General features: G+C 43.2%; 1 protein-coding gene across 1 annotated transcript in view; it reads right to left on the bottom strand.

Moving 5' to 3' along the window:
* dph1 (diphthamide biosynthesis 1) overlaps window positions 1–27,280 on the bottom strand; it is an 87,621-nt gene that overhangs the window by 11,656 nt on the left and 48,685 nt on the right. The window contains exons 6-9 of the mRNA XM_080844691.1: window positions 21,728–21,849; window positions 7,780–7,848; window positions 7,260–7,416; window positions 4,302–4,402 (exon numbers count right to left, since the gene is read on the bottom strand). Of these exons, the coding sequence (XP_080700817.1) occupies window positions 4,302–4,402; window positions 7,260–7,416; window positions 7,780–7,848; window positions 21,728–21,849 (449 nt within the window). The remainder of the gene's footprint in view (window positions 1–4,301; window positions 4,403–7,259; window positions 7,417–7,779; window positions 7,849–21,727; window positions 21,850–27,280) is intronic.

Here is a 27,280-nt window from a genome sequence, read left to right as displayed (position 1 = left end):
TCACAATGAAATCCATAAAAATGAAATTTTGACCACATTTCCAAGTTGAATTAATACAATTCATCAAAATCTAAGTGCAATATTTCTTTGTAAAATGCAAAAAAATGATCATATTGATTCCAGAGTTGTTGATTGATGAAATTGATCATACATTTATCCAATCAGTATCATAACATTTTAGTTGATTACTCAATATACTTAATTTTTTACAAAACATCCAGTGTTTCGGTAGTGCTGCACTGTTTCGGTAGTGACTGCACTGTTGGATGGATGTTCATCTCTCTCCCAAAATCTTCCAAAAGGTGTTCTGGACCACCCTTTAGTCCACACAACACATTTATTAAAAAAATATGGGATTGAACTACTTACCATTTCATTTTGTCACTACCAAAATGATCATGTCACTACCGAAACTTTACCATATGTTTCGTTAGTGACAATTTTAGCTAATTTTGAGCATAACTAAAGAATGGTAGCAAACACATGGCTAGTATTCACGTCTTTGAAGAGGTGTACACACTTAAAAACATTATGCTTTGCATAAACCCCCAAAAACTTTACTAAATTGAAGGTTACATGTCGAGTTTCAGTCAAAACTATGGGATTTAGCTACTTACCATTCAACCATTAGGGACAGGGATGCAGTGTCACTGCATGGTCAAAAATGCAGGGTTGTGGCTAAAAGACATGCTCAGCTAATGGACTAAAACTCTTGTGTTTCGGTAGCGACATGAAAAATGGGGACATGATTTTTTGAGTGTAGTTTATTTATTTAAAAATTAAACCCACAATAAATCTAAATATTCCAAGTTCTGTTTGAACCCAATCATAAAGATCTTTGAAATTAGATCATTAAAAAAAATAAAAAAAATTGAAAAGTGTTATTTACAGGGATTGAAATTTAGATGTCAGGGTTGGGGACAGCTACTTCCCAATAGAAAGTACCCTATAAATCAATGGTTCTTAACCTTATTGGAGGTACTGAACCCTGCAAGCTTCATCAGTGCATTCACTGAACCCTTCGTAATTGGAAAAATTAAATTTCATATTTTAAAAACATAGGTATATATTTAGCACAAAATGAACCATGCATCAGCAACAAAACCAACAAAACATGAATTTCACACAAAAAAAGAATTGAATGAAAGGAATATGACTTTTGCTGTTGCCTTTCAGATACAAGTTCAGAAATGCACATTTTACTAAGCAACTAAATATTTGTAATCTAACACGGCGAAGAAAAATTGTGTGTTGCCAAGTTGTCGGCAGCCAAAAACGGCCCAACATTGCTAGTGTGAACAGTGGCGGTTCTACATGGAATTACGCCCCGGGCGAGACCACCTCCGAGCGCACCCCATCCCCCGCCCCCCCCCCCCCCCCCAGGGATTTTTTTTCATATATGTATAATTTGTTTTTATTATAACAAAATAAATGAAAGAGAAACTTTACACAATTGCACAAATCACTCTATAGAACTTTAAATAACACACTTAAGGGAATAAATGGGAATAAACATGCCCTTACTGCCTACAAATATCTGTCATTTGACGCTATATTAACCTATCTTTCAGGGAGGAACAATTAGCTGCTTGGTTACTGCCTAGAATTCTATGCATGCCACACTTCAACTTATGACTGGTAAACTATAATGAACTATTGTTGTATAAACATGGGCAGCAGAATAGCAGGCTAACAACTAGAGTTATAGCCTACCACCAATTAACATTAGCCCTTCATCATGACATGGATACTGTAATCATACAGAGAGAACATTGCGCTCGACATCATCAACATCGAAATTGCGCTCCTGACGGCGTTTGCCTTTTCCTATCCATCTCTGTGCTTATTTTTCACTCGGCAATCAACAAATTCCCCATCCCCCCCAACACTGTCACTCGTACAGAAGTTTAGACTAAACCAATTCACCTTGCCCTTGGTGACACTTAATCGTTCAGTATTACCTATTTGTATAAGCCATTTCACACAATTCAGAAAAACCAAAAACGTGCAGGAATTATATGCCTGTAATTATAATATTATGAATGTGCGTGTTTTGCAAGAAAGTCGAGGTGTGACTGACTGGCGCCCACTAATTATATTAGAGTATTGCTCTAGCCTACAGTGGATCCCCCCGTCCCCCCACTTGTCTGTTCCAGTTGGGTGTCCCAGAGGTGAACTTTTCCCCCGCGCTCCCAGGTCACCTACCTAGCAAGCAGGGGCGCAAGCAGGAGCGCCTGCAGCCGCAGGGGGCGCCAATTCGCCAATTCCCCAAACAGTGATATGATAGATAATAGAAAACCGCTTCGCGGCCCAGATTATTATTGATGTATTTACTTGCTCGTGCCGCCCCCCACGTGACTTGAAAAAGTGCCGCCCCGGGCCACCGCCCGGGTGGCCCGTGCCTAAAACCGCCACTGAGTGTGAACATGGCTATACTGTGTGTGTCTTGACCAGGGCTTTGAACCAGATTTTTTGTCCCAATTGGTTCGTTCCGAACAGAAACAGTATTTTAACGTTTCCGGTTTTCGTTTCAACTCTAAAATTGATGTTCTTGAACCGGTTAGAACAAAAAAATTAAGTTCCTGAACCGGTTAATAGCGTTCCATGTCAGCTGCGGGACATACAAATAAGTAGGCTGATCATTAGGACTTTAAAATAATCTTATATGTCTATCCTGTCATAAAAAAGCACTATAGGCTACATTATGTAAGCGGCATAACTGTAATTCTGACATTTTGTAAGTATTATACATGAGTTAAGACAAGGAAAATGTATGCTATGTTGTTTATTGGGCAAACAAAACATAACAGCATTTGGCCAAACCTTGTCAGGGCCCAATCAGTGCATTTTTGCCAACAGAGACAATACAAATATTACAAAACTACAATGGTATCTACATACATCCCTCATTGTTGCATTTGGATTTGTTAGTCGGGAGGTCAAATGAATAATGCTGCCGCATAGGATTCTCGCAATGTCTTCCCATCTGAACAAAAAAGTTAAAAGACCAAATATGAGAACTACCGTATTAGCCTACGTTTTAAATAAAAACGTAGCAAACTAGGGTAGGTTATGCTGGGCAATAGCCAGGTAGTCTACTGCCAATGCTAACTGTCCAACTTAGCTATAATTTCATTAACTTGACCCTGCAGATTTTAACAACAATGCATTGGAAATTCGTAGCCTATCTTAAAAGATATAATTCCTATTTAAAAACAAACATGTGTGGTACTGTGATACTTGGTACAATATTTACCTCTTCTTAAGATTGAGTTTGAGAGACTGGTGGCTACAGCTTGTGCACAGATTTGATCCGATAAGGCTACTAGCTGAGTGAATGACTGGAAGTGAACATCACCAATCATATTGCATTTAGGAATCTTGTGAAAGAACGAAAAGTAACATTATTAACCTTACCATTATTTTAGGTAAACGATTCTGATCCGGAACATAATTTTTTTTTAAAGCTTCTGGTTTCGTTTCTGTTCCTAGCAAAACATCAAAAGTTTCTGGTTTTCGTTTTCGTCCCGTGAACCGGTTCAAAGCCTTGGTCTTGACCCCTGCCGAACCCCTGAGAGCGACTCAGCGAACCCCTGGGGTTCAATCGAACCCAGGTTAAGAACCACTGCTATAAATGATGATTTTGTATATATTTAGCTTATCACTATCTCATTTAATGCATTGGGATTATATAGACCATAACATTTTCTTAGTAAATATCTATGGCTAAATTCTTAATTGTTTTGTAAATAGTTTTTATTGTTGAGGGACCGCACACGAATTCGGTAGAATGTTCCATATACATACATATACACACACACTGCCCACATGCGTTCAACATTACCAAAAATATCTTTTTGTTGATTTGCTCAAGTGCCTTGTGATGACTCATAGTTTTCATTTTCCATTGTTTGTTCCCATGGTGTCCAAACTGCGTTTCAAAAGAGCTTCACTGTGCCAAGGAACTTTTGGCTTGGCCGTTCTTTTCCGACTGATGTAACACTCTGATGTAAGGCCAGTCTCTATGGCTATGGCAAAACGCAACTCGCCTCTTGTTGGCGTGCCACATGAGTTTGGGGAGGCACAGTCTGGCCATGGAACAGCAAGAGACCCAATGATATGGATCTTTAGTGGGGAGAATGGAGGGGCTGACATTGATCTGTGGGGAAATCGCCTTTCTCGTATTCATTTCTGACTATTTTAAACTCTGGGCCTGTGAGAGTGAGAGAGAGAGTGTGTGTGAGTGTGAGTGTGAGTGTGTGTTTGTGCGTGTGTGTGTGGGCGCATCTGAAGGGACTCACGCATCCACGTCTGTCATCAGCTCCAGCTTGCTCGGGAAGATCTCCGAGAGCAGGAGCCTGGTGAAGGTCTTGCCTTGAGACTCCAGTTTGGACTCCAGGTGCTGAATGGAGAGCGAGAGAGTGAGAGAAAGAGAGAAGGAGGGAAAGAGACAGAAGGAAGGAGAGAGTGAGAGTGTATCAGTGAGAGGGCGGGAGAGGAAGGGACACAGAGAATGTGGGAGGATTGAAGGAGGGGATGGTCATAAGGCTTAGAACATATTTTGCAATTGATGTGATTCACTTCATGTTTCGCCACACATACACATGTCCAAACACCCCCACACATGCTCGCAAATATACACACACACACAAATATACACACACACACACACACAAACAACACTGAGCAGTAGAAAGGAATAAGGGAGCTGCTATGGTCTGCAGCTCTCCTTCAACTCACTAATTACACTACTCTCTCTCTCTCTCTCTCTCTCTCTCTCTCTCTCTCTCTCTCTCTCTCTCTCTCTCTCTCTCTCTCTCTCTCTCTCTCTCTCTCTCTCTCTCTCTCTCTCTCTCTCACACAAACTCTCTCTCTCTCTCTCTCTCTCTCTGCAACTCAGGCACAAGCAGATACACCCCATTTCAGCGCCCCCCACCCTGCAAACTAAGATCAATGGGTAGCCCAATTCAGGAAGATAAAGGAGCATGCCGCCACGCTCCAAAATTGCCCTTTGAAGTGTGGGGCCCAGTGGACCAGGAATATTACCAGAGAAAATCTCCAGACATCACTGAAGGAAAGCACAAGGTGAATGGCTGGCTACAAAGGAGGCAGGAGTTTGCAAAATGTACGATTTTCTTTCCTCACTCCCCTCCACGCTTCTACAAAATACACGGTCAGATTCACAGTGATTATCTGCCCTACAACCTCCAACACCACCACCACCACCACCACCACCACCCTGGCAGTACGACGAGACAGATCCGTTTCCACACAGACGCCACCTAAAGCGACACCGCGATTAACCACCTCCGCATCTTCTCCAAACGCGTACAGTAAATGTGTGAGGTAGAATGGGGGCTGTAAATATATGAAAATGAATTCACGTTTTAGATTAGATGCAGGAAAAATCATTGCCATTTGGAGATATGAGTTGAGCCCCAGATATGTGACAAACCTGACACTAACTAAAGCCTCATTCTGCCTCATCATCACACAGCCGCTCCAATGGGACCAGATAATGGGATGCATGCAAATCCACAGCCAGACAGAGGCTACAAAGATTTTCCCGGGGAATCACTTTATCTCCATCTCTCTCCTTCTCCCCTGCCATGGCGCTCACTCTCTCGCTCGCTCGCTCGCTCGCTGTCTCTAGAAGAGGCATTCTTACAAGGTTTCATCAGAATGACAAGGAAAAGCTCAGTATTGGCTTACAAATCTCATTTGACAGCAAAAAACTGCCAGTTTCAGGAAATCTCCATGTCTCAGTCTCTGCTCTGCATACCAAATAAGAGAAGAGAACACGATACAGCGAGAGAGAGAGAGAGAGAAAGAGAGAGAGAGAGTTTGTGGGAGAGAGAGAGAGAGAGAGAGAGAGAGAGAGAGAGAGAGAGAGAGTGAGAGGAGCATCCATACCAAAGTCAAGCCCAATAAATGTTTGAGACACAAAAACACACACATCAAGTGAGGCGGGAGATTGTAGAGGACAGGGACAGGACTCGGGAAAGTTCGGGGGCACAGCGGATGAAGAGAGCTGGAATGTCTCCTTCCACCAGCCCCACAAGCAGGTGATCAATCGGCCCTCCTGGCTCCTTTCCCACTACAGATAAATGCCACAGCCTTGAGAGAGAGAGTGTGTGTGTGTGTGTGTGTGTGTGTGTGTGTGTGTCTGTGTGTGTATAGTAAATCAACAGAGGCCACCAGAGATTAGACAGTGTGGATTTACATGCCTAAGTGGATACAGTGGCCCACATTCTCCATCTTGATTATATGATTACTTTATCTCTCATTCGACCTCCAGTAATAGAACAGGGCATTCTCTTATGGAGCGTGTGTATGCATTAAGTGTGTTTGAAATGTATTAGTAAAAATCACCAGTAGAATGTCTTAACTTAGCATTCTAAGCCATCTATGTCTTCCAAAGCACCATCCCTTGGTGCACTCTTCAAAACATTGGCCATCCATTAAGCCCATCAAACCCAGCATAAAGTATTATCATGAGCAGGTATTTATAAGATGTGTTTCACACCAACTAATGTCTTACCACACCTGATACGGTGGCAGCTTGTTTTTACGTTTTGTAATATCACATAACAGAAGACAGTGGCTGTTATCATGAGGATGCTGGAGTTTGCTTTTACTGTCAGAAATGTAAATACACATAATGGAAAAAGGTGCAAATGTCAGTTCAGCTGTTGGACCTGTTTAACCTTTAAAAAAGGTTTGCATTTGCAGTGACAGAAATAGTCTACTTTTCTTTTAATCCCATATTGCCATTAGTATGAGCGCTCCCTGGGTCTGTAAGCCATGAACCCCATGTTGTTAGTGCTCACTCCACCAGAGGAGCTTCAGGAGGGGTCAGCTCTTTGCCGTTTCTTCTTCCTTATTTTCCCCCACTGCCTATTCAGCATATTCCTCCACATGAACTCAATTTAATGGGATAATCCCACTGAAACCCATCAGAGCCAGCTGGTATTAACAGGTGTCTGATTGACACCCACCACTACCTGCCTCAAGATCCGCAGCCATTACACTATCAGTGCCCAAGTCCATCGACGGGGGTCTGAGGAGAAGTTCAACTTCAACTTCAATTGGAGAAAATGAGATGAGCTGAAGCCTGGTTGTAGCAGCGAGAGGTACGTACCCATTTAGTTTGTAACAGCATTCTCCTATTCCCACATTACTGACAAGCAACAGAGCGTTTGATATTAAGTCATAAATCCTGTTGCAGCGGCAGGGTTAGAAGTACAAGTTCAGGTTACCTCCATGATCTTAGGGTTGCCCTGGCGGCCAAGGGTGCCCAGGATGAGCCCCCATCTCTGGGCTGTGCGGGCTCTGTCGACGGCCTGGAGCCTGGCGGCCCGCATGGCCTGGTGGTCATAGTGCTCCCGCGAGAAGATTTTGCTGTAGGGATCATACCTAGAGGCACAGAGAGCAGGCTTTTTCAAGTCCGGCCTTGCATCACACTTTATCACTGTGAAAAATTAGATTAAGGGTTCTAATTTCAGCTCTTCCCAAGGATAGGAGCTTGGGAGTGATAGTCCTTGAATCTCCTCCATAATTTATCTAAAAAGCAAAGTACATGGCAGAGCCTTTTTTTCCCCGCAAGTTCTAAGAACAGCTTTTATAGACTCTGCACCCTTGAGAAATGAGAATCTTGATATTGTCAAAGCGTTTGAACTCCCCCCATCGCACTCACACGCAACTCAATTTCTAAGAGTACAAAATGAAAGTTAAAGTCAAATAAAGAGGGGAAAAAAACATGACGTGCCAATTCATTACCTGTAGGCTGGTATCTCTGGGTTGGCAATCATAATAGACTCAAGGTGAAATCTCCCATCTCCAAGATAACTATAAAGAATTCAAAAAGGAAAGTAAGGTGGGTAAAGGGTGATGCATTAAGGACATGACAAGATGCTGGGTTGATGATGGACTGTTATTGACTGTGCATATGGATCTATACCCCCTATCGATCTCTGTCTGTGTGGCTGCATGTAGAAAAACAAAGCACAGCAATTAAGCCTGATGCACATCCCCCATCTCCCCCACTCTCACCAGTGTTCAAGCCTTACAGATGGCCTCTCTTCACTCGTGCTTCCCAATACACACTTCGGTCATGGCACAATGTCTGTGGTCTGGGACAGCCACACACACACACACACACACACACACACACACACACACACACACACACACACACACACACACACACACACACACACACACACACACACACACACACACACACACACACACACACACACACACACAGAGAGAGAGAAGGAAACTGAGTCCATCAGAAAGAAGCCCCCTGCTGGTGGGAGGGAGCCCATCAGTGGTCATCTAAGGGAGTGCTGTTCTGTTGGTGATGATACCCACCCACTTACCCAACCACACCACCCACCCCCACCCCATACTATGAGGGGCCGTGCAAGACATTATTCATACTGCCTCTCTCACATACATACATTCTCACTCTCACATACATACATTCTCCTCTCAAATACATACATTCTCACTCTCACATAAATACATTCTCCTCTCACATACATACATTCTCACTCTCACATACATGCATTCTCCTCTCACATACATACATTCTCACTCTCACATACATACATTATCCTCTCACATACATACATTTTTGTGTTCTCACATACATATATTCTCCTCCCACGTACATACATTCTCCTTTCACATACATACATTCTTTGCTCTCACACATACATACATTCTTTGTTCTCACATACACGCATTCTCCTCTCACATACATACATTCTCCTCTCACATACACACATTCTCCTCTCACATACATACATTCCCCTCTCACGTACATGTATTGTCCTTTCATTTAACTAAATATTGTCACTCACCTTAGAAGTTAACAAAGGAAGTGACATTAATATTGAAGGAAGTGACATATCAGGAAATACTTTGCAGGACATTCCTATTGTTCCTACTTTTCCTAATTTGTTGCTCAGTATGATGCTATTCAAAGCCTTCAGGTGTACTTTTCAAGTGTCGATTTTGTGTTTAAGTTTTATTTTGTTGGTAAGTGCCAATGAAGATGACATTAGACATTTTTTTGGTGATGTTTTACGGTGTGCTGAGGACATACAAAGGGGAGGTGTGGACTCTTCTGTGCATGAGAGGTTGTATGGGGAACTCCGTGATCACATGCACACTTTATCGGGATTGCTGTCAGTTTTAAGATCTGCTGAATACAGAGAAGCAATCAGGGCCGTGGAATCCTTGTATGGATTCCTCAATTTTCTGATTACTGCTCATGACAATAGACAGAGAACAGAGTCTGAAGTACACATACTGATGCCACCAACTGTAATGACTGGCTGTCAAGGCAGGCCTCAATACAGCATCTCAAGACAACAAATTCTCCACCTGCTATCACTTGGAATGAACTGGCAGTCCATTGCCACTTGCTTTGGGATGAGCTCTCGCACCCTGTACAGGCACAGGCAACGGCTTGGTGTTCAGGCTATAACATACACAGCACTCTCAGCTGAGAACTTGAACAGAGTTGTTCAAGAAGTTCTTCTGTCAACCACAAATGCAGGTGTGCAGTATGTGCATGGGAGCTTGAGGTCACGTGGGTTACGTATTCAGAGGTGGCGCGTTAGACAAAGTCTGCAGGAAATTGACCCAATTGGACGTTCCTTCAGAAGACGCCGCGCAATACGCAGACGAATTTACAGTGTTCCACGCCCCAATCAGTTATGGTAAGTTCTGACTTCAATTGGTATAAATATGCATTTTATTGTTAGTGTCCTGATAATTGTATTGAATTCTCAATTTTTATTAGCCTCGCTAACGCCAATCTAAATCACAAGTGAGATTTAGCCTGGAGACCACCTATTCATTTTCTTGTAGAGGAGGCATGGTTTACGATTGTCCAAAGCCGTTTATTGGGCGATACGAATGTCTATCATAAGTGCCTGTACGAAGCTTATAGCCAATCGTATCAATTATACCAGATGACGTAGCAACAGAAATTCAACGAGTAGTCATCTTCTTGCCGTCCCTCCCCGTTCTGTGATTGGATCCCAAAAACAAGGCTAGAAATCGGCCATGGACACCATGCTGCTTTGCAGAGCAAAATGAAATGGAGCGCGCAAAGCATCATGGGTACTCCCAGGCTACATTTTTATAGGTATAGCTCAGCAGATTAAAATATTGTTCAAAAGTTCATTCATTTCAACACAATTCTGAAACATATGTTTACGTAGGCCTATATGGCCTGATCGAGGCATGTGTTTTTGAGCCCTGCTTGCTGTTAGTAGCCTAGTAGTCTTGTAATCATAACCATTGATTATGACTTGGATTTGTTATTTTTCTCCCTCATAAATCACTCATCTCAATGTCTTTTAGGCACATTGATGGAAATCACAAGCTTGTGAGATGGAGGATGGTGTTCCATGGCTGTGTAGATGGTTTCAGTCGAGCCATCATCTACCTTGCTTGCCTGGATAACAACAGGGCTTCCAGTGTTTTGTCACACTTCATTGGAGGGATACAGACTTTCGGAATGCCATCTCGGGTCAGATGTGATCACGGAATGGAAAACACTGCTGTTGCCCGTTTCATGCTTTACAGGAGAGGCTTAAATAGTGTTATTACCGGCAGGTCTGTACATAACCAAAGAATAGAAAGATTATGGGCAGAGCTAAATAGAGTGGTGTCTTTTCATTTTGCCAATCTTTTCAACTTTATGGAGGAGCACAGCATATTAGATTCACTTAATGAGCTCCATTTATTTTGCCTTCATTATATTTATTTGCCACGAATTCAAAGGTCTGCCACAGAATTTCAAAACCAGTGGAATGACCACGGTCTTTCCACACAAGGAGGGCAGACCCCTCTCCAGTTGTGGCAAAGGGGCATAATTTACACTGCAGGAATGCATAACCCAGGTATGAATGGAATTTGCAACATAGACAGCGCTGTTGGTACAGATTATGATAGACCATTCTCTGAGTTGCAAACAAACAACAATGTTGTTGTTCCATCAGTTAACATTACCATCAATGAGACAACAATGGATAGACTTCAGCAGACATTTGATCCTTTTGAAGATGATAACAATCATGGGATTGATTTGTTTTGCAACCTTGTTCATTTTCTTGAAAGGCAGTCCTAAAGAAAAACACAAAGATCAAGTACTATACTTTATACCCTCAACAGCTATTGCACCAAGAGAAGAAAATGTCTGTAGTGATGTAAGGTTGATGTTTAGTTTGATTTCATGGATGCCAGATACATCAAGTTTCACATTCATACGTTCCATTATTCAATTCACAAGAAAGTGAGATATATCTGAAATACGAGATCAGATCACACTTTATTGATCAATAAACATTGATGGTTGTAATTGTTTTTCTTTTTAAATGTGAAATTCTATTCTATCACAGAGGAATTCATCACACCAGAGAAGGATAAAAGGATAAATGCCCATGCCTCTTAGCAGTGTAACCTGGTGCAGGTGTGAGGATTTTCAACCTGTATTTAAACAAGGAAAAGCAAAGAACCTTCTACTTTTTCTGAGGTTTCACAAAACTGGAACTCTAGTTTTTGTCCACAACCAAACCAACAAAAAAAAGAGAAAAGAAGTGTAATAGTTGGCACATACATTGTACAGTATGTGTGCGCACAACTGAGTTTGGTGTTGAAAAATATTGTCACGTACTAAAATCTTGGTTATCATAAAGCTTCATAAGCATTCCCTCAGCACGAACATAAAAGGGGAGACCACACAGATTAAAATATAATAAAAGTAGTTTATTAAATAATACAGGTAATTTAAAGAACAAAGTGTGGTGCAATTCAGTATTGTGAAGAGTAAACCAAAATGTTGTGCAAAGTCAGTAAGTAAACCAAAACAAACAGAGAACCAAAAAACAACGACCAAAACTAACATATCATATGTTCATATGTCCTCATGACACAATTTAAGCAACACCAAAGCCATGGGTATTATCCAAGGCAAAGTCCATGTTTTCTTGAAAATCATTGTATGTTGTGTGTAGAGGTAATTTTAAACAATTGATGCATGTGTTTGCAGTGGGTAGCTTGTATGTTGTGTCTGTGCCATGCTCTTTATGCAGAAATTCAACTGAGGGTTGTGGCGAGAAGCCAAGTGGTGGGATCCTACTGGCTCCTGTGGCAAAGATCAGGATGGACGCCAGTTTTTCAGGTCCCTGTGCTAGAATTTAAAAAGAGAGAAGAGGAGTTACATCGGAGCAAAATGACAACACACATACATCACTACTAGGCCTTTAGTATATATCATGACAAGATAAGTGCATTATTCACTGCCCATTGTTATTCATTCAATTCTTTCAAACTGGATAAGAGGCAAGTTGTTTAGTTCAAAATATGGTTTGGTAAATAAAGACTGATTGGTAAAACAACACAGGAAGAAGAAACAAATAAACTAACAAGCCAGAATCATTTGGCGTCCTCAAACATGATTTGTTGTAAATTAAATTGTTATATAGGAAGCAATATGACACTATACTGTGTACCCACAGCTTCAGGCCCACATACCAGCTCCATTCTCCCTTGTCCCAATAATCTTTAGAAGCACTTGAAATACATGTACTTACTTTCTGCATCACTTAGATAGTCACGCCATAAAGGAATGACAGCATCTTCAGCAGTCCATTTATTGGTACCCTTTTCAGATCGGCGAATGATGAAAAGCTCGTCAAGCAGATCTGCGTTCAGGGTTGAAGGCTCCCAACAAAGAAGGGGACGAAAACTTTCAGGATAAGCCTGGATTTTGTCCAACACCCCAAGGGTTCTCAGACCATCCCGAAACCTGTTAAAAAAAAAAATGAATAGAGGACAGTTACTTCCCTGTCAAAGCAAACTAACATTGACAAATAAAAGATAGAACGATACCTTTCAAAAGGACCACGAACTCTGTGTATGACATGAAACATTAAGATGTCTTCAACAAGCACAGCCTTGTCAGCCAACCTTCGCAGTGGTCTCAAGCAACCAGCATTGGCCAGATATTCCTCTAGTGGAATGGTAGCTGCTCGAATGTCCTCAATGGTTTTACTCTCTGCAATCTTCCAAAAAGAAGCAAACAACAAAATTGTGTTACGAAAGAAAATAAAGCAGTAGAAGGTTACAATGAAATGCTTTCCTCTCTGCAGTAACCACTAAGATACAAACAGTGCTGCATATTATTAAAAGTATTGTCAACATATCAACAGACTGCCCTCACATACACACACACACACACGCTATCCCCTACCCACAGCCACCACACAGCCCTTAGCCCCACCCCTGTGCAAGTCAACATCAGCACTGCTGACCAACAGAAAGCAGAAAGCAAGGTCACTACATATTACACTTTGCAATTCTATGTATATGACAATATATGACATATAAAAACAAATATACCATCTTAATTTTTTCTCGCAGGTCCCCATCAGCAATATCTTCCAAGATTGGCTTGGCGAAGTCAGGTCCATTCACAAGGCACGTAAAGAGAGTTGGGGACAGAAAGCATGCAGGAGGACCGCCGTGGACGAGGCTAACTGCAATGGCCCTCCCGGCAATAAAATACCGGTCCTCCCTCATGGCTAAGGAGGATAAGATTACAAGAAAAAAATCCTAAAATTTCACAACTAATAAACTAATAAATTCAATAAATTCTGATATGTGCAAAACATCTAGGGATCAACATTTAAACATTTTTGATCAATACAATCAAGGCATAGCCTACCAATACTGTCAAGGGCCAAATTCGTTTGGCCTTCCTCCCCCTCAAACATAGATGATTGTGACAAGGCATCCATTAGAAGCCTCAAAAACTCTCTTTTGGGTCCTCCCAAATCAATAGCTTCCTCAGGGAAACCCATATCGTCAGAAAATCTGACCATGATGTTATCATGTGGATCATATGACCCCCTTTTGAATCCTCTTATGGCTCCATCCAGCACATTTGATCTGCTAATGTTGAACTTCGACTTCATTTTGAAGTTGATTTTTGTAGCAAGCTCTTCCAGAATGTCTTTCACTGCTGGAGGAGGACATCCAGTGGATCTACTGTAGAACAAGATTAATTTAAATTTACAGCCACAGGTACAGTACCCTGTAAGTTTGTAGCTCACTGTTAGTTTAGGCTCTGCAACAGTTCTTGAAAGCAAAAAAAATACAATATATCACAAAAGCATAAAGTATGTGAGACATTTTAATTGTGTACAAACCTTTCACTCTGCAGGCTTGCAAATATCGCATGGTTCAGTTCCTCCTCATCAGATGATACATCAGACAGTGTAGCCACTACTGAAAGGTAATTGTTGTAATTAGTAGACAGTTGGTTTGTTGAGGTAGAAGGCACAGGGCAATAACTTTCTGTAGTGCTGTTCTGGGGGTCTGAGACTGAGCTGAACTGGAGGCCTGATCTGGGTGGCTGATCTGGGTGGCTGATCTGAGGGGCTGATCTGGGTGGCTGATCTGGAGGCCTGATCTGGGTGGCTGATTTGGGTGGCTGATCTGAGGGGCTGATCTGGGTGGCTGATCTGGAGGCCTGGTCTGGAGGCCTGATCTGGGGGGCTGAAACTGAACTTCTTGTAGAACGCAGTAGCCTTGTGGAATTTTCTTCAGAACTGCTGTCCTCATTGCCAGAACCTGTACAATCATCCTTTAAAAGACATGTAAGAAATTCAGAAATTAAATATGAATTCTAAAGCGAAACACTACCCACTGCCTTTTTTTTTTTTTTACATTTTTTTTCTGAATGCTTAAAACAGTAATAATGATTCTTTCGGCACAATCTCTTAGACCATTATCACTTATAGCCTATCTATTAACACATTCAGCCAAACTAAAAGCCCAATTACCACTAACACACTCAGTTTGACATTTTGTAACAATTATGAAAAGAGTGTGAACAGTTTAGCAAAACATGTTTTTGCAGAGTGTGAAAAGTGCTTTCGTAAGTAATGTAAAGTAATTTTGAAATGTGTGTAGAGCTTTACAAGTTTTCAAAATTGTGCCTTATCAATCCGGAAAAACAAACCCATAAATTCCTAAAAGCATACCAGAATTGTCCTTGAAGGTCTGATATACAGGGCTTTCGATTTGTATACTCTATGTATGAGGTCTGCACTCAACTCCTGGCCAGGACGGAGTTTGGGTGTGATTAATCGGTTTCCACATGCCATCAGTAGCTCTATGCTGAAAAATAGTGTAAAATGGAAAAAGCACAAAAAGTAAGAGGATAAAATGCACAAGGCACATTAAAACAGATGGTCAAATGCAAATTCTCTGGACATTACAGGGCTATTCATGCATATCAGGTTTCTTGGTGCCCAACCCACCCACCCACCCAATGCAGCCCTTAGCCACTTCCCCAACCAACCCCTCTCCTACTGTTCATCAGCACTTAATACCGCCTCTTTACCACCCCCCAAATTAATGCACAATAGGCTGACACCAGATATAATTTCACTGTATTTCTAACACCCAGTAACTATATGAATGTGACAAATAAAATGTATTTTATTCCTTGTACTTACATTCTGAATCACATTTAAATAAGATATGATAAGATAGTACTTTACTCATCCAGAAGGGAATTCAAGACAAATAGGCCTGGAATGTCCAGGGGGGTATTCCAACAAAGTTGTTAATGATAATGGCACCTACTAAGCCTTGTTTGATAGGTCAAAAAAGTGCTTACCTCACATCAGCGGAGAGTTTTTCTGAAAATGCTTGTATCAGTTGATTGATGACAGTCTCCTGACTCCAGGACTTCTGGAATTCGAATCCATTTAATATGTGCCCTTGTTCATGAAGCTTTTGTTTTGAACGATGCTTGACCACAACAGAGCTTGTAGGTTTTGGCAGCAAAATTACATCTTTAACGAAGGTTTCATGATGTTGTGTCTTGACCCTAAAAATAGACATGACATGACATATTAAGATCCATCATCCACATCATCCATACAAGTTTTATTTAAATAAAAGTAGGGCAAAGTAGGCTAGAACAAGGTCCACAGAGGAACAGTTCGCCAGCCAGTACCTTGACGCTTAGCATGACTTGCCGAGTTTAGGTGGCGTCAAAATAATGTTTGCCACTGTATTTTGATGTGGCCGAAATATGTGAGAACGCGGGAGGGAGAGCGGACGAAATAAGGGCAACATTTTAGTGGAAGTAGCCTATAGCGTCCTCAAGCCGGACTGGGCACTGTAAATCCAGACGTGTGGCCACCTAAGTACGATTTGTTGCGTTTGCAATAGCTTCAGAAAAAGGTTACAGATAATAGCGAAGTAAAGACTTTGTCCAATTACGCCTGTGAATTCTACCTAAGATTCACCAAATGTTAACAACGCAGTGTCTTGTAGTAGCCTATGTTTCGCACCATGTAAAATCCTGAATGCTACAAAAAGATAATGTTCAGTTCTCTCGCCACATTCTCAAAATACCATGCTGTGATAATCACATTTTCCGATCTTTCCACAATGCGCTATCGTCTGTTACAGACTAGTCAAAACAAACATCGAGACACTTGTCATTGCATGCACATGTTCACGTTAAAGTTGCCAGCTAGCTATCCGACCAACTATTGCTAGTCAGCTAGTCAGCTTGGCAAGACGAAAAAGAAAGCATGCAGCAGAAAAAAAAATGTTCATACATAACACCAGTACTATTAAATCAGACAACAATCTAAAATTACTTTCTATGTGTGTTTTACTCACCTTTTTCTGCTTCTGGTGGCCCAATGCCCAAAATGCTGGGCAGTTTCGTATCTCATTGATCCTCGGCGAGAGTTGCTTCTGAACAGGTCATCCATGCGTGTTTCCACTGTATGTTCTGTAACGTTAGATTGTGTTCTTCTAGTCTGCTGCGCCACTGAAATGTTTGAAACAACTTGGGGTGACGCTAAAATATTCTGCAACACGCCGATCGCCTGCTGCAGAGCTGTGGACTCCCCAGTTCCCTCCATTTTCACAAGTAGTCAGAAGACATCGGGACGTTTTCAGCCAATCACATCGTGCTAAATGGCCATCCGTTTCATGTATACTCACTTCCGTTTTCACTATACTTTGCTCTTACATACATACATTCTCACTCTCACATACATACATTCTCCTCTCACATACATACATACTTCTCTCATATGCACGTATTTTCTTTAGAGAGGAGAATGTATGTACGTGAGAGGAGAATGTATGTATGTGAAAGTAGAATGTATGTATGTGAAAGTAGAATGTATGTATGTGAGAGTGAGCATGTATGTATGTGAGAATGAGAATGTATGTATGTGAGAGTGAGAATGTATGTATGTGAGAGTGAGAATGTATGTATGTGAAAGTAGAATGTATGTATGTGAGAGTGAGAATGTATGTATGTGAGAGTGAGAATGTATGTATGTGAGAGTGAGAATGAATAATGTCTTGCACGGCCCCTCATACCATACACTCACTCACACACACACACAAGCAATCAGAGGATGCCCCAGCTTCCTCACCCCGCCCCTGGAAGAGGTCGGTTTTCGACAGGAGGGTCACTGGGGTGATCTTGCCTGCCCCTCCTCACCCGACCTCCTGCCTGGAGCGCTCCTCTAAAGCTGGTTTGACTCCTGCACTGAGGGCCAGGAGGAGCCTCACTGACACCTCCTGCCTGGAGCGCTCCTCTAAAGCTGGTTTGACTCCTGCACTGAGGGCCAGGAGGAGCCTCACTGACACCTCCTGCCTGGAGCGCTCCTCTAAAGCTGGTTTGACTCCTGCACTGAGGGCCAGGAGGAGCCTCACTGACACCTCCTGCCTGGAGCGCTCCTCTAAAGCTGGTTTGACTCCTGCACTGAGGGCCAGGAGGAGCCTCACTGACACCCACTTCCTCCACACACAGCATGGCTCACGCAGATGAAAAGGGAAAGCCTTTTAGATCCCACTGGGAGCCTTCTCCTCCTGCCCCGGCCCCTGCTGCGTGGCCCTTCATGCTCCTACGTACTCCGCTCTTGAGGACGGATGCTTTGTGCGCCTGCATAATGCAACAAATCGGAGGCTCTTTATGCGTTTAACATCTAGCTCTGGACGCCCTTTCTGTCCACAGATTGATACTCTTCTCTGGGAGGTCAGCAGCAGAGGGGAGGATTAATGTGGCTGGTTCTATTTGTCCTTCAGGGAGGTTCAAAGCAGCGTGGTGGGGACCCACACTCCACATCTTATTACCCAAGTGTCTGCAACACATTATATCATCGTTCGCTCCTTTCCTCTCCATTAAGTCCCCCGCTTATAATGCGTCTGGCATTCAGACCTTTCCTTTTTTTATTTACACACATCATTTCTTTAAAAGGTGCTATACGTAAACATTTTAGTTTGAAACATTCAAAAATGAACGCCAAATAGCAACAGACTGTGGAGAAATGAGCATTTTGACATAATGTCAAAAACGCCTATGGACCGCATTGCCCAGATATCTTTTAATGTTAGTATTTTTACCAGCTAGAGCAGCACCCTCCTCTCTTACAATAACACTTCTGACCTCAAGAGGCACTAGTGAGTCACTGTAGTGAAAAAGCCAGCTAAAGCAATGGGCTCTAAAGCAATGAGCTTTCACAGGATAAAACGATGTCTGTTCATTTGTGGACAAATGGAACGCCCTGATTTTCAGATTGCCAGATGGAATTTACAAACGGACCCCAAGTAAGCATGGCTACCAAGTAGTTGTTAGCAATGAGTAGCTAATGGTTTGACTATCAGCATTCTCATATATTGCCCAAAGTCTGTTTGAGATGGGCAAATGAAATGATTTAGCCTGCTAGCAAAGAGCTAGCCAGCTTTACATACATTTCAAGTGCCTCTTTGGCTGTGTTTTGATATCCCTGGGGACTGTGGTTGTGTCATGACGTGTCATGGACATGATGCGATTTGGTGAGTTATGTAGGAGAGACATTCAATTATTCAATGACACAATGCTGCGTTCCACCCCCCTCCTCTGGGAGAGAGAGAGAGGCACCTGCCTTCTCACAGCTTCAAGCTCCCTCCTGTATGCGTGCAACGGTGCATTAGCTGTAATTAATAGTTTATTGTGGTGACGCCGCAGCCAACTGGGTGCACTGGACGGATGGTATGAATAATCAATCAGTCGTGGGTACACGACACCACCACAGTAAGGAAGGCTGCTGCTCCTGCTCCTGCCGTCCCTGAGCGACCTCGGGTGGCATCCACTACTGCAGGGTGCAGTCGCAGTGGGCATCAGTGGAGCCAAAAACAAAATGGCTGGAGCCAGGAGTCAGTCGTGAGGCCCCCAGACTGGGTTAGGGGATTTAAAACAAGTGCAGCAGCAGGAGAACTGGTGGGGAGGGAAGGGGAGAGGAGGGGAGGGTAGGCGGGACAGCACACTCTCAGGCCCGGTAATCAATTCCCTTCTTGCTCCCATCTCTCTCGATGCTGGCACATCAAAGGTATTCCCGTCCTGGGATTAGGTACTGGCAAGACAAACACCCCCCACCCCCATGCACGTGCAACAGCTTCATTCTCACCAGGGACTGCGGCTGCTCTCTGTTCTACCTACCCCCCCCCTCTCCTAACCCCTGGTCTCAGCGTGCTAATCCCTCCACCTCTCCTAATGATCACTCCTGAGCCGCCGCTGTAGCCACACTCTTGGGGCCTGGCTGGCGTATGTGCAGAATCAAGCTTACCAATATGGATCAGGTTGCTGGCACGCTCAGTGGGCGTACGGTGGACACGCGGCGGCTATACTGGCATGCATGTGGGAGCGTTTACCAATAAGGCCTCTTTTGGGTTCACGTTCAGACCCGGTGCATCTGCTAGTGCCATTTCTTTGTCACGAGTTTTGCCAACATGCGAGGCGTGCGTGTGTGTCTGTGTGTGGGTACCAGCACTTTGAGATGAACTAGGTGGCGATTTATACAAAGGATAGCAGTGAGAGGGTGGATAAAGTGTGGGCGAGTGTAGCGGTGTGCTTGAGAACATCAACTGGCTCACAGACACAGACAGACACAGACAGACACACAGACACGCACACATACATGCGCGCACACACACACACGCATACATATATGCACACACAGACACATACGCACACACACACACATACATACATGCACACACAGACACACACACACACACACACACACACACACACACACACACACAAACATGCGCATACATACATGCACACACAGACACATACACACACACACACACACACACACATTACCACACAGACTTCACTGATCGACTCTTAAGTGCACCTCCACGGTCATCATGGCCACCCTGCACAGCTCTAGCTGACAAAGTGGCCATTAAAGCTGATGAATAGTGTGCCGTCCAGCCAAGGGGAACATGCAGTGTTCAGAGCAGATACATACGCACAGGCCCCTGGTGTCTGAGAGTCATGTGTGTGTTATATGATGGCACTGTGTGTGTGTGTGTGTGTGTGTGTGTGTGTGTGTGTGTGCGTCAGAGGAGGTTCTTCCATTGAGGAAACGGAGGAAGAACCTCCCCAAACTTTTTGAGAATGTATTTTTGAAATTGAACTGACTAAACTCCTTTAAAAAAGCAGTTTGATATCAGTATTTAATACTATGCATATTATAATTTGTTTCCCTGAGTTAAAATAACATTAGCACCCCCTATCGTAACAAGAAATTACTGCACGGAGGACGTCCTCCCTTTGGCTCCCATTGAAATCAATGGAATCTGTCTCTGATACTGGCGGTTCTTGGGGCTCATTGACTTACATTGCCCAGGGGAGGAAAGACCTCCCTAGCGTCTGAGTCTGTGCCAACATCGCGTAACCAATAAACAACGGATTTGGCGTTGGAGGGAGGGGATTCAACATTAATACCGAAAGAAGTTTCCCTCATCAACCATTCTGCAGAAGGATATTATCGATAACATGTCACCCTTAAAGATTGTTGTTGAAAGATTGCAAATAAAGAGGACGTGCAATGGAGAACGAAGATATTGTTCATGTTTCATTGAACAAACCGTTTCATTCATTGAGCTACAGAGAGAAGGTTAGTAACAAAACAACAGGGAAACCTGTTCCAAAAATCCATGTCACTAAACGTAAAACCGCTGCCGTATAATGCTAACTGGTAGGCTAAATACTTATAGGTCACTGGTACCATAAAAAAACAATCGGCTGTACTGTTTTGTTTAAATCGTTCATACGCCTATTGTTAGTCTGACTGTTCACGTTCAGCTAAAATTCTGAATGGAAATTGTTAATGAATGTTTCAGAACGCGGTGTTTCGTAATTAGCCTACTTGTAATTTTGGCATTGGCCTCATACTAGGCTACTTTGAGTGATAGCTGTAATAATCTGGCATAATCTGATGTTAATGTTAATAGTTCTGAAATAATGTTACTTGTTGCCTTTGTTACTTGTTGTTTAATATTGGGGAAAGGATGTTAGTGAATGATTCAGAGCATGATGCATTTTAAATGGCATCACTTTTGGTTTAAACTATTTTTTTTAAACAATTTCAGCTGAAAATAAAATTTGTCAAATAATAACCTTAATAGCTTTAGTAATTAAGGGGGAAAATAGGCCAAATGGTAGGCCCAACTTTTAGAATTTAGTTCTTCCTCCCTCACTTTAAAAACCACCAGCCGCCACTGGTGTGCGTGCTTGTGTGTGTGTGTGTGTGTGTGTGTGTGTGTATCCTCTCAGTGGCGGAAGCAGAGAGGACTGTGGGTAACTATTGTGGCCACTCACATGATGGCCCCGACGGAGCGGTCCAGGCGCGGGGAGGTGCAGCCTAGGATCTCTCCCGGGGACAGAGGCCGACACTGGGGCACCAGCACCTCATACTCCGGCCTCAGGGCAGCACTCGCAGCCTGGGGAGGAGACACAGGGGTGGAGGGCAGCACAGAAGGACCAAAGATGTGAGGAAGAGGGAGATCAGAAGAAAATGAGAAAAAAAGAGGATAAGGCAGAGAGTATTTTGAGGGAACAACAGAAAGAGAAGGAAAGAATTGAGTAATGAGGACAATGACAAAGAACGAGAGAAAAAGAGAGAAGGGGAGAAAAAGAAAGAGAGGGGGAAAAGGGGACAGATGATAAGAGATGCATTTCAGAGGTGGTGACACGGAGATGAGATGAGAGAAAAACAACAAAAGGAAGAGAGTAAGACAAACACAGTGGGAGAGTGAGACCTGGGGAGAACAAGACAAGGAGGACATGCGGGTGGAAGACACAGAGAGAGTCAGACACTGAGAGATGAAAGTAGTCAATAGTCAAATTGGAGCAGGAGCAGGAGCAGGAGCAGGAGCAGGAGCAGGAGCAGGAGCAGGAGCAGCTAATGCCAGACAATTAAAACACTAAAGCTGGAGCGGCGGGCAGGGGAAGAACTCAATGGCGCGTGGGGGGGCACATGGGAACAAGCGTGATCGAAAGCCACTGACCCCTTACTCCCACCACCCCAGCCTTCCCCCACACACATCACGAGCTAAGACTTTCACAATGGCAGGCTGCCAACTACACACACACACACACACACACACACACACACACACACACACACACACACACACGCACACACACACACACACACACACATACGCACACAGAGAGAAACATGACACATACCCACAGATGTATGTGCGCACAGTAACAAAAATGCACTCCATGACACTTTGGCACATATGCACAAACCAAACATGCACTCAAAAAGAGTTGGAGAACATAAAAACACTAACACACACACCACCAAAGAAACCACATCAGACACATACCAGATCAGACACATACATCTTCCATCATGGAGGTTTTTTTAAAAAAAGGTGATCAAGCTGGCTATCCAGAAGCAGACTGTGGTCATGGACATGGATGTGGACATGATTGTTGATTTTAGGAAGTCAGCACCTATCCTCAAACCCACCGCTATTGAGGGAACTGAGATGGAACGTTTATTTAATCGCTTCTGCCCTTTTGTGGCCTGAACCTGGCCAATAAGAATAGGCTTGGGCGGTTCGTTCAAGTGGCCTGTAAAGCTTTTGGGGTGAGCCAAGCTCAGCTCTCTGCCCTGTCTCCCTGGTCATAAGGAAGGCCCCGACCATACTAGACTCTCTGCCCTGTCTCCCTGGTCATAAGGAAGGCCCCGACCATACTAGACTCTCTGCCCTGTCTCCCTGGTCATAAGGAAGGCCCCGACCATACTAGACTCTCTGCCCTGTCTCCCTGGTCATAAGGAAGGCCCCGACCATACTAGACTCTCTGCCCTGTCTCCCTGGTCATAAGGAAGGCCCCGACCATACTAGACTCTCTGCCCTGTCTCCCTGGTCATAAGGAAGGCCCCGACCATACTAGACTCTCTGCCCTGTCTCCCTGGTCATAAGGAAGGCCCCGACCATACTAGACTCTCTGCCCTGTCTCCCTGGTCATAAGGAAGGCCCCGACCATACTAGACTCTCTGCCCAGTCCCTGCAGAGGGGGGTTGAGCTCCTACCTTTGAGTCTACAACCTGGCTCATCTTTTGTCTCCACATGAAATGATTCTGCACTGTATTGTTGTCCCTGTGTCCAGTCCAGCATGTTGTCTCTGATGCTGTATTTGTAAATATCTGAATGCGTTTTTAACACCTGGCTGCAACCAAATTTTCCCTAGTTGGTAATAAAAGAAGGACTTGACAAACAGACACACACACAACCACACAAAGCCATTAAATCGTCAGAGGAGAAATACAGCCAGAGAAACACAAGCATACACTAACTTAGCCAGGACAAAACTGTGTATAGATACGAAACACCACATGATATGATGGACAGCACAGTCCAGCCTTGCTGGTCAAAAACCATCATAACAAGGAGAGTGGTGAGGACCATCCCAGAGGCAGACTGCTGCTACTGTAACAGTGAAGTTAGCATGGAGAGGGGCTAAACTAACCTTATGTAAAGGCATGAGCAGAAACAGACTGCTGGTACTGTAGCAGTGAAGTTAGCATGGAGAGGGGCTAAGCTAACCTTATGTAAAGGCATGAGCAGAAACAGACTGCTGGTACTGTAGCAGTGAAGTTAGCATGGAGAGGGGCTAAGCTAACCTTATGTAAAGGCATGAGCAGAAACAGACTGCTGGTACTGTAGCAGTGAAGTTAGCATGGAGAGGGGCTAAGCTAACCTTATGTAAAGGCATGAGCAGAAACAGACTGCTGGTACTGTAGCAGTGAAGTTAGCATGGAGAGGGGCTAAGCTAACCTTATGTAAAGGCATGAGCAGAAACAGACTGCTGGTACTGTAGCAGTGAAGTTAGCATGGAGAGGGGCTAAGCTAACCTTATGTAAAGGCATGAGCAGGAGCAGACTGCTGCCACTGTAACAGTGAAGTTAGCATGGAGAGGGGCTAACCTAACCTTATGTAAAGGCATGAGCAGGAGCCCAGGAATCCCACTGGGCCAGAGAAGCCTCTTCCAACTCCTTTTAAAAGTTTAAAATAACTGGAGCTGGACCTCACACCCACACCACCTCACAGCTCCGGAGAAGAATGCATATATATACGTACACATGAGTGTGCATGGAAACACACACACACACACACACACACACACACACACACACACACCAAGGAATACATAGAAGTAACAAATGAACCATGGACACTTACATACATACAGGGGCGGAGATCCCGGGGGGGACACGTCCCCCCCTCGCATAACGTTGTCCCACCCCCCCCCAACAAAATTTAAAAAAATTAAATATATTAGTAATATTGTCAGGTCACCGGAGTCGGGATGCGAACCCAGGTCGCTGACGTGGTAACCAACGCTTAACCCAGTGTGCTATTGATTCTACGGTTTCGGGATTTTAACAAATAAAAGAATAATAAATACGAGAATATGTCTACATTCATTGTTTCCATCAGGTCCGCTTCACCTGCTCTCTCTCACCTGCTCTCTCTCTCTCTCTCTCTGACAGCCGGTCAGTCATTTCCCTACTTTCACTGGATAAAGGCATTTCCCATGAGGCTTTGCTCCGACCATCCTACATTCATTTATGAACAAAAAAACGAATTAACCCATTGGCGCCGGATGCTGCGTAGCGCAGCATAGCCCCTCCTGCCGGTTGCTGCATAGCGCAACATAGGCTTTCCTGCCGGTTGCTGCGTAGCGCAGCATTTTGTACACGTGCTGTTTTCATGACGAATGCAGCGTATAACTCACTCTGGTTGGTTAAAATTACACATGGGATGGGTCTTAAGGCTTTGCTAAAGATCAGATGACCACCAAAATGAACTTTGGTTGGCTGAAAATCACGTCAATCAATCAGATAGCCACGCGATATTCTGTGCTTGTTTTCAGTGATACCATGCTGGCTAGCGAGAAGTAGCAGTGAAGAAGTAGCAGTGAACATGGAGTATTTTGATAGCGATGTCAGTGATTTCGACATAGATTTTGAAGGATTTGAGTCTGAGAGGGAGAAGGATAATGACTTTGTGCCAGAGGATCCATTAGATACGGCACAGGAGTGGGATTTTGTGGGCACGGAAGGAGAGGAGGAGGGATTCCAGGTGGACTGGACAACCGGCAATGATCTGGAGGTAATTATTTATGTTTTGTTTTCTTGTGCGATTTTCCGAGTTCACTTCTCTTAGAAAACGGAATGGGCAGTAATGATAGTGGTGCTATAGCGATTACTAATGGTGATGATGGTTGATAATATATACATGCAATAATGTTAGTTATAGATACAATAATGGCATAATAAATAAATAGCATTGACATTTAGCAGACGTTTTTGTCCAAAGATTTTAGATAAGAAAAATAACGTGCAGAACTGTATAGCATAATACATCATAATGAATAGTAATACAATTATGAATACATATAAATACTATAAATAACATTGATGGAACTGGAAATATACTATTCTGTTAGTGTAGCTTTATTGTGTATCCAACTTGAATTTGTAGGCTACTCCCTGTCTGTGCCTCAATGAGACCTGAACAATTGGCATATGAACACCTATATCTATACCCTATAGACAGTCTAGTAGGCCATTGTCTTAGCACCAGCTGAGAGGGTGGGTCTCATAATAATACAATGATTGAATGCTTTGTCATATGTTTTTACAGATATCTCCATCTCCAGGATAACGTTGACCCCGCCATGGCTTCATGCTCCATGTGAACTGCGAGGCCAGCTCCACCCCAGGATGTCTCCATCCCTCTCCTCTCCATCCCTCTCCGCTCCTCCCTCTCCATTTCTCTTTTCCCCTCCCTCCCCCTCTTCCCCTCCCTCATAATGTTTGCATACTTGAAAATTGTATTTATTGTATTTTATATCATTGATTTATATTGTTTTTTTGTGTTTGAGAGTTTTTTACAAATGTTATTGTTTTTTGTGTGCTCAGGGAGCAGGTTTTAATAAAACCTGCAGTTCTTACCTTCACAATGCTTCTTATTTCATGTTTCTAAGTGCTACAGAGGCTTAGATATTAAGGTTTTTGTAGACGTTGACAATTCTTACTGTTTTCTCAGAAAACCCTCAGGAAATGAGGTACTTTCTCATAGAATAGCATAGGATTTAACAGGCGTTTTAGGCAGAAATGGGTTCAATCGCTGGCCAATTTATATTTTTGGTCATGAAAGTTATGTAAAGTCTGAATAAAAAGAATTACATCAAGGTAGGAGGCTAAGCAAAAATCAGTAGGCTGGATTAATGAAAGTGAGTTTATGTCACCATAAGTGAGATGTTGTGAGACAACAAGTGCTATATATATTGGTTGGACCACCTCGTTTCATATCAACGGACTTCTTGTAGATTATCACGGGAACTTGACCTGATTTTATTAGTTTTAACTCAATGGACGGCTCATGGACTCCACACGGCTGCGCAGGGCACTAGAGAAGACGTTAATTTGCATGCAGCTGAATTCCTCCTTGAAGAGCCTTGGTATGCGTTTGAACTTTCAACATTATTTGTCTGTGAATAGATATTGTGTGTTAGGACATGTATTGCCGTTTAGAGAATTTAAAACTGACGTCGAATTTCTGTTTGTCACTGTTATTAGAGAATTCGGTATTTAGCAGCTAAGTTATGCTAGCTCTCGTGACAGCAATTTTTTTCATGCCCCCCCCCCGGAATTACTCTCTGAAATGTTCCCATGTATTGTCCCCCCCTGCAATGAAATGGGATTTCCACCCCTGCATACATACATACACACACACACACACACACACACACACACACACACATACGTACATCAAAGTCTTTGTAGTCATTTCTATGCGCACCTGTACACCTGTCGTCACAAATGTCCTTAAAGTTTATAAAGTT

The sequence above is a fragment of the Sprattus sprattus genome (genome assembly GCF_963457725.1).
Source record: "Sprattus sprattus genome assembly, chromosome: 9".
Classification (NCBI taxonomy): domain Eukaryota; kingdom Metazoa; phylum Chordata; class Actinopteri; order Clupeiformes; family Clupeidae; genus Sprattus; species Sprattus sprattus.
Note: the sequence above shows the minus strand (reverse complement) of the source record. Positions and strands in the feature narration are given on the sequence as shown.